The following is a 9,240-nucleotide window of genomic DNA, read 5'->3' as shown; positions in this document are numbered from 1 at the left end:
GTGTTCGTGTTACAAAAAACCTTGTCGTGTCGTGTCGTGTTAGACAGAAACACGAAACGATAGCACGATTTGCCACCCCTAATCCTAAAGGTCACATTTTTCCTTTTGAGGTCAAACAGAAATTTTGAAGGGTTTTTTTTTTTTTTTTTTTTTTTTTTTTTTTTTTTTTTTTTAACATTTAGAACTTTTCTTTCTTTCATTTCTTTTCTTCGTTACTTAAACACCCAACTCACCTTGTATTGGTTAATAAAATTTTTAAAGGTTACATTCCATTTATTATGCAAATCTCTTAGTTATCGAATCTAAAAGATGAGTAATTTTACAATTTGAAAATACACTTGAAATTCTAAAAAGAACATAAATAATATCAAAAATGGCTAAACACAACTTAATCACTATTTTCGTAACACACTATATAACATCTTAGCATTTTAGTTCAATTTTAAATCATTTCTTACTTTATTATGTAATTATCAGTAAATATTTATTTCTACACTATCGATTCCCTACCTCACTCTTGAATAATACAATGTCGTTGTATACAATTAAAACAATTAATATTAATAATAATAAAGAGAGAGTTTTGGAAAGCACTACACTAGGATAGATGTCGCGAAATCAATATATGACATGAGGACATAATATTTTTGATGAAAAAATCTTCTTAAATTTTAGAATTTGAATTATTTTTTAGCCGGTGCTCAAAGTTGAGAAATTCAGACGTCTTTTTTAGTAGAACTTTGCCATCTTATAGATATGCATAGATATGCATGAGAAGTGACGTCTTCTTAATGTTATATATATATATATATATATATATATGGTAGTAGAGAATTTATATTGATATAGCCGTGTTGTATAGTAAACATCACATACAGTGGCAGACATTAGTGGAGCCTGGTGTCCGGGCCACTGCTCCGATTCCAACCGATAGTGTAATTTTTTTTTTCTCTATTAAGTGTACCGACTTAAAATACGAGTATCATTGCTAATTTAGATTTGTTCGGAAATGTTTTTTTGGATGTCATCCCTAGTAAAACATTATGTGTCCGCTGCTGAGCACATAACATGGAAATCCATTTTAAAGGCTGGGGCGGAGCGAGGATTTAAGATTAAGAGGGCTCACAACGTAATAATATATTAAAATATAATGTTATACCCGAATAGAATAATAGGTCTAAAATTTTAAAAGAAAAAATTACAAAGAGTTAAAATTTTGTCTCCATTAACCTCTATGTTCAGATATTTTCAACTAACTGAAAGCAGCGACTCATATTCATTTATTAACCTGCAAGTATTGAAATAAGTAATTATAGCGTAGATACATATGGTTCATTTTAGAAAATTAAAAAATATATAAACATAAGAAATAGTACCTTAGGCACTTTGAGTTGTGCTCCTCTTTTTTAATGGAATAAAAATCATTTATAATATCATCAGTAGGAAATGTATCAGTAATCTCTCTCTCGATGTTAACAAGCAAACATCTTTTAAGAAAATCCTCATTCATGGTATTTTGGAGTCGTGTTTTCACAATTTTCATTACTGAAAATGCTCTTTCAGATGTCGCGGTAGAAACATGAAGGGTTAATATAAGACAAATCAAACTATTAAGCAAAGGATAAGTACCTGACTTTCCTGTTTCTTGTAGGCCTCTACACAACTCAGAAATTGTAGAATTTTTTTCAGTTGTGGGTGATTTTGGACATCTAGTTCATAATGTTGTAACTCATGTTTCAACAACTTCCTTTCGTTCTCCGTAAAGTCCATAAGATAATATGATGTTCCCAATTTACATATATCCTCAACATTTAAGGATTTTCTTGGATCTAGCATAACACTAAGACGGAGAAGCTCTGTTGCAGACTCATTAAGTGTAGAATTCAACTCTTGCAACTGACTATCAATAGCAGCAATGAATAGTTCAACCCGATAGTGATGCTCTGTGGTTGTATTGTCTTTGTCACGATGCTGACGAATTATATATCTATAAGTTCATGTTAGGGACATGAATGCTGTTTTTCCCACAAAAACAAACCACTTGGTCCAAAAGCGATTGCCAACCTTCATCTCTCAACGTTTGAATCAATTTTTTTGTTGTAGAAACCAAAGATAGAGTATTAACAATATCAATAGATTTTTGTTGTAAAGTTTGGCAAAGCTTGTCAATTATCCCCATTATTTCTTTCTTTATGTGCATAAAATGATAAAATCAAATGATAATGCATGTGTAAGTGCATATGCCGCATTACCTCTTTGAGAAGATGTAGAACCTTTTATAGCAATATCATTCAATACTACACAAGATGCACCAAACAATCTCATCAAACTGCATGTTGATTTGAAATGAGAACTCCACCTAGTATCTCCAGCCTCTGCAGTGATTGTATTTGATTTATGCCTTTTCCACTCTTAATTTCTCCGACATCAGTTAAATGAGAAATTTCAGCAATTCGAGCATCTTGCAATGATCATTATGTTTGGAAGAAGAAGATATGACATTAACTACAAAGTTTAAGGTTTTAAAGAAGTTATGTACCTCAGTCACATCTTTAGATGCTGCAACTAGAGCCAATTGTAGTTGATGGGCAAAGCAATGTATATAATAAGCGTATGGACATTCCTTTAATAATAAAGCTTGCAACCCATTCCATTCTCCACGCATATTACTAGCCCCATCATATCCTTGACCTCGAATATCTTGAACACTAATTTTATGATATGATAAAGAACATAATATCTCATTTTTCAAGGTCAATGAAGTTGTATCTTTAACATGAACTAAGTCTAATAATCTTTCTTTGACATGCCCATCTTGGTCGACAAATCTCACAACAATAGCCATTTGCTCTTTCTTAGATTTATCTTGAGACTCGTCAACTATTAAACAACATTTTGACATTCCGATTTCATCACAAATTGCTTTTTGTATATTTGTAGCTAAAACATGTAATATTTCTTTTTGGATATCTGGTGATGTGTACTTTGCATTTTGAGGAGCATTTTCTAACACACCATCAGCAACAGTCTTGTTATAAGAAGCACTGAACTTTATTAATTCAAGGAAATTCCCTTGATATCTTGAGTTAGGTCGTTCATCATGACCTCTTAAAACACATCCCTAAAACGTAAACCATTTAATGGCTTCAATAGAAACTTTAAGGCGTAGTCTGTTGTCCATAACTTGTTGATTCGTTTGCTTTTCTATCACATTCTCCACGTGACATAACTGGGTTTTTAGATCTTCATAGCATCTAACAGAAAAATTATGTGCTGATCAGGCTGGAGTCTACCTTCATGTACGATGAAAGCACAATCTTTACCACAATTTACCTTTTTCCATTTATTAAACCTAGATATGGTAAATGTATTTGACTTGACTTTTTCATTAGGTTTTTTATTGAAAAGGAAGCAAGGGAAACAAAATGCAACATCTTTTTTCTAAGAATATTCCAACCATAAAAAATTCTTGAACCAAACTTGTTGAAAACTGCGCATAGATTCTCTAGGACCACTAGGACTTAATGGATACTTTGACTTTTGAAGTTGGTATGGTCCAAGTTTAGTATATAATCGTCTAATCTCATCACGCTGGTTAGTTGGATAGCTTAAGATTTAAGGTCATTCTCCTGGATCACGAATCAAAGAATCTGACATATCATTTTTTTTCATTTTCAGTATTATTGGGCTCTTCAATGTTATTATTCCTTTCAAGTTGTGGGTGTGTATTATGAACATCTTCTTCAATATTCTCACCAACTAGATGCAATTATGGGTCACACACATCCTCCGTTCGTTTGAAAAAAGAATCGATGGTTCTTTTCTTGCTCATAATTTACCTTATAAATTTATAATTATAATAAACCAAATTATAAAACCACAATTAAATTACTAATTACAAATAACAATAAATAAAATATGCAATAAAAAATAAAATCTACCTTCTTCTTGATGTAGTGTGTTACCGAAAAACAATTTGTTACTTGAAATTTAACCTTTTCAATGAATAATAGCAGCTGCGCACAATATTGAACCCTGGTTAAAAACCTTTTTTATAAACAAATGGGGGTATTTGAAACCAATTATAAAGATATATATGATGGTGGCCTAATATGGGCTCATAATTCTACTTCAGTACTCATTGTAATATTTGTATATATAATATAAAATTATTATTTTGAAAGAATATTGACAGTGCTCAAACAAGATCAATTAACCAATGTTGGCTAATATTTTTTTTTTTTTTTTTTTTTTTTTTTTTTTTTTTTTTTTTATCAATAATATAACTACAATTGAAAAGGGAATTGGGGGGGGGGGGGGGGGGGGGGAGGGAGGGGTGGGGCAGCCCCCTGGTACCTCCGCCACGGTTTTAATTAGTAAATAAGTGATTTAAAAAGTAAATTGAAAGTTATGATGAGTATTTTATAACATGAATTCAAAAAATATATATAGCATATCTGATTTAGAGCTTAGTTTGTAATATATTATTATTACTTGTATTTATGCCTTACAATAGCAGTGACATATAATTTCAATTTCCTTATACTATCACTAAATTTTCGAAAAGCAATCAATTAAACTACTTTTTCTGTTGGTTCATCACACTCCAATTTCGTTTTTGTTAGATTCATTAATTATACCTTCGTAGTAAAAAATAGGTTTTGTCTACCGAGTTGATCAAAATTTCTTGAAAAATAGAAACAAATACCGAGTAATTAGAATAGTAAGGGAAATTGCAGATCAACATTTAAATGTATAAAAAAAACAAAAAATGTTGTCCCAAATAATTCACTTATTAATAATTAAAAACTTATTTAGTCTCCGTGTCGGTATAAATTGTGTCAAAGATCAAAATTTAGGATAATTCTTTACTAAATTACTTAGTTTACCTGGTATTTTCGATGACACGATTATTCACCAACTGTCAACAGTTTATGATATCTTTTAATCAAGCCATGTCCTATATAAGTTGAGACACACGAGGCGCCGGTCTAATCATCTCAAAGCAAATATATAGTGTCTAAATATATTCACTAAATCACAATTAATCATAGATATAGTCAACAGTATCAGAAAACAATGTCTTCTTCAAAGGTGACCCTCGAAAGTTTTCTAATTCCAATGAAGGAGATCAGCTTCGCCACCAGAAACTTCAGTCCAGACACTCGTATTGGAAATGATGGATTTGGTGTAGTCTACAAAGGACACCTCTCTGAGCGTTGGCAGAATCGCACAGCTGCCTTCAAACACTTATATCCCGATCGTTACAAAGGGAAGAATGACTTTCGTAATGAGGTCGAGATGATCTCCAACATCAACCATGAAAACATCATCCCTTTCATTGGCTACTCTCACGAAGGAAAAAAGATGATTATAGCTTCAGAATATGCTATCAATCAGAGCCTTGATCATCATCTCCAAGATCCCAGTAAAAGAAGTCGCTTAACATGGGTTCAACGCTTGAAGATTTGCATAGGGGCAGCAAGGAGACTCGAGTACCTACACTCGGGTCTTGGAGAAGGCCGCACAGTAATACACAGAAACATCAATGGCGCAAACATATTGTTAGATGGTAATTTGGAAGCCAAAATTAGTGTTTCTGGAGGCCCCATAGATCAACATCGTAGCATAATGACTACTTTTGATCAACATGGTAGCATAATGACTACTTTTGATGCGGGAGCCTCCGTTTACATGGATCCCAATTATAATGAAAGTGGCATGCTCAATAAAGAATCAGACGTATACTCACTTGGTGTGGTACTATTTTAAATAATGAGCGGGATGCTAGCTCATCACACAAGGAGTATTGATGGTCAGGAGCCACAAACTCTGAAAAATTTGGTCCGAATATACTATGACAATGGGTTGGAAAAGTTAATTGATCCGTTGATAAGAACTCAAATTAATGATCGTTCTTTTCATACGTTTACACAAGTTGCATGTCAGTGTATAACATTCATATCGAAGGATCGCCCCAAGATGCATGAGATCATAAAGAGCATCGTGGAGGCATTGGCTGTTCAAGTAAGTCTTTGTAGTTATTTATATTCAATGAAAAACTAGTTTGGTGTGGGAGAATGTATAAAGTTATGTGTTTGCAAATCTTCATTGATGAAAAATACATGCATCAGAGGGCTATTTGTAGCCATTTACAACAGATGGAAAGGAGAAGATTATGGACCTAAACTAGGCAAGATACAACAATAATATATTGACCAAGAATAAATCAATTTCATTAAATTCAAATTATGAATTTGAATATTTTGATTGATCCGTAATATGCCCCCGCAAGATGGAGGATCCATTGGAGACTCCAATCTTGGACCGTAGATGAAGAAATGTAGAACGAGGCAACGACTTGGTAAGAGCATCTGCAGGTTGATCCGTGGAGTTGATATGGAGTACTCGAAGGGAGCCATTGGTGACTTTTTCTCGCACAAAGTGATAGTCCAAGGCGACATGTTTCATCTTAGAGTGGTAAACCGGGTTAGAACATAAATAGGTGGCACCTGTATTGTCGCAATAGAGAGTGAGAGGGTGATCCGTGGGTATACCAAGTTCATGGAGTAGATTTTGTACCCAAGAGACTTCTGCTGCAGCATTGGCAAGAGCCTTGTACTCTGCTTCTGTAGAAGATCGGGATACCGACTTTTGTTTGGCAGATCGCCAGGAGATGATGTTGCCCCCAAGATATAATAAGTATGCTGTAGTGGATCGACCGGCAATGGAAACACCACCCCAGTTAGAATCTGAGAAGGCCTTGAGGTCAAGTGTAGTTGCCCGTTTTAAGAAGAGACCATGATGTATTGTTCCTTTTAGGTAGCGAAGAACTCTTTTTAATGCTTGCAGTGTGTTTGAGAAGGAGCATTCATAAACTGAGATAACTTGTTAACCGCAAATGAGACATCAGGTCTTGTAAATGCAAGATATTGAAGGGAGCCCACTAGTTTGCGATATGGAGTTGGGTCAACCGGGGGAGAGCCATCCATTAGGGATAGAACAACTGATGAGGATAGGGGAGTAGCAACTTCTTTTGCACCATCCATGTGAAAGTGGGTGAGAAGGTCTTGAATGTGACGGTGTTGAGAGAGGAAAAGGCCGGAAGCGGTGAAAATAACCTCCATGCCAAGGAAGTGATGTAACGGACCAAGGTCTTTGATAGAGAATCGTTGGGCAAGAGTGTGGACAAACTTGTCCGAGAAGGTAGGGTTATTACTGGTGAGGACGATATCATCAACATAAACCATGAAGTAACATGTGATGCCATCATGATTATAAATGAAGAGGGATGCATCGGCCATGGATTTGTGAAACCCAACATAGGTAAAAAAGGTGTCGAGTTCAGTGTACCAAGCACGAGGTGCTTGTTTAAGACCATATATCAATTTTTTGAGTTTGCATATGTGGTTGGGGAATTGGGGGTGAATGTAACCCGGAGGTTGGATCATGAACACCTCTTCATTCAAAGTTCCATGGAGAAACGCATTGTTCACATCGAGTTGACGAAGTGACCAATCTTTTGAGAGTGCAATGGAGAGAACGGTTCGAATGGTGACAGGTTTAGTGACTGGACTGAAGGTGTCAAAGTAGTCTTTTCCGTATTGTTGTTGGAAACCTTTTGCCACCAACCGAGCTTTGTATTTGGCAACAGAACCGTCCGAGTTGCATTTGACTCAAAACACCCATTTGCAACTGATCAGGGTGTGAGAGGTAGATGGGACAAGATCTCAAGTGCCATTATGGAGTAAGGCATTGAATTCTGTCACACCCCCAAAGCAAGGATGGCGGAAACGTCCGGGGGTGGAGGACTTCATGTAGAGTATCACAACAATGAGTATAATAGTGCTCAAAGTAAATACAACCATCACAAATATAATTGAAAACGTTACATCAAAGCCCATGTTTACATGATTCACATCAATTACATTATGATACAAAATGAACTATTTGACGATTTATCGTCCCATCCTCAAAATGTTGTTGATTTCCTGTTTTCACTGAATTTCCTGAGAATACAAGTAGTTTTGAAAAGTGTCAACACAAAGGTTGGTGAGTTCATAAGAGATTTTGTTAGAAAAGTAAACCGTTTTCCTTGTAAAAGCGTTAGAATATGTATCCAGAAAATCCGATATTTTCATTAAAATCTGTGTAATGTAGTCTTATGACCAAAGACCAAAATGTATAAGTAACCTTTCTTACTAATAGAAAATGTTATGTGTTTAAATGGACATGGACGCGTTTGAATTAAATGAAATTTCCGTATGTTCTCATGTTTGTTAATACTTTATGTATATGTAGTCCTAAATTCGAGGACCGAGAAAGAACAAGTATTGACTATACTTAAAGGTATAAATGTGGTTTCAAATGATGTGTAGTCATAACTACCAAAACCAAAAGTGTACAGTAATATCTGTACTCATTGAGATAAAAAGTGATTTTAAATCGACATAAAACTCATTTAGGTTTTATAAATAAAATCCCGTAAACTTTATGGATTTTTATATCCCTATGTGAGCCGCTATAATCATACTATGACTATGTGAACCTGCCACGATGTTTCTCAGGCGTCGCGAAAACCGAAATGACATTTGTCACCCGTAGACCTGCAGGTCCCACTGTAGCTAGCAGCAAGGTGTAGGGTGTCAAACCCAATATAGATCTATATACAAGTATCACGTTCTCCCTCCAGGAGATTCTGATTATAACTACCAGGAATTATATCCCGCACTCGGACGTACGGGGAGAGAATGTCTCACAATATAGGTTAACAAGTTTACGTGAAATGTGTGTGAATATAAATCTTTTCTGTATGAATGTACCCTTTCTGTACGAGTGTGTTGTGTGATGTATCATAAACTATACCTATTATAGTTTATCTAAAACGTTTGTAATATGTAAGAACTCTTTTATGGAAATGTATTAGTGTTATGAATTTATTAAACTATACTTTTTATAGTTTAATATACGTGTTCTAAAATGAATGAATAATATTTATTATGAATGACTTAGTTTCAGTTCATGATGATAAACTAACAAAGAAACACATTCAATAATTAGAACTTATGATTATACACTTTGCTCAACATAATACAAAGTGTTATGATATTTACATGCTGTTGGCTAACTTTAGCCATTCTGCACTGTTTTAGAAAAATCATACGTAGTCGAAAACTAGATTCGTAAATTCTGAGAGTTCACAAAATGTGTCTAGTTTACTCATAATTTTTATCATGATTT

General features: G+C 34.5%; 2 protein-coding genes across 2 annotated transcripts; one reads left to right on the top strand and one right to left on the bottom strand.

Moving 5' to 3' along the window:
* Window positions 1–1,276: 1,276 nt before the first annotated feature.
* LOC145045703 (uncharacterized) lies at window positions 1,277–3,299 on the bottom strand. The gene is made up of 5 exons (XM_078994019.1): window positions 3,294–3,299; window positions 2,540–3,121; window positions 2,039–2,188; window positions 1,630–1,971; window positions 1,277–1,288 (listed from the first exon to the last, which is right to left on the bottom strand). The coding sequence occupies exons 1-5, from the start codon at window positions 3,297–3,299 to the stop codon at window positions 1,277–1,279; spliced, it is 1,092 nt and encodes a 363-aa protein (XP_078850145.1).
* A 1,780-nt stretch (window positions 3,300–5,079) lies between these two features.
* On the top strand, window positions 5,080–5,772 carry LOC145045702 (receptor-like protein kinase HERK 1). Its single transcript, XM_078994018.1, has one exon. It carries the CDS (start codon window positions 5,080–5,082, stop codon window positions 5,770–5,772), a length of 693 nt encoding a protein of 230 aa, XP_078850144.1.
* The last annotated feature ends 3,468 nt before the right edge of the window (window positions 5,773–9,240 follow it).

The sequence above is a fragment of the Lactuca saligna genome, chromosome 5, assembly GCF_052625555.1.
Source record: "Lactuca saligna cultivar CGN05327 chromosome 5, ASM5262555v1, whole genome shotgun sequence".
NCBI lineage: Eukaryota > Viridiplantae > Streptophyta > Magnoliopsida > Asterales > Asteraceae > Lactuca > Lactuca saligna.
This window is presented reverse-complemented; position numbering and strand designations above follow the sequence as displayed.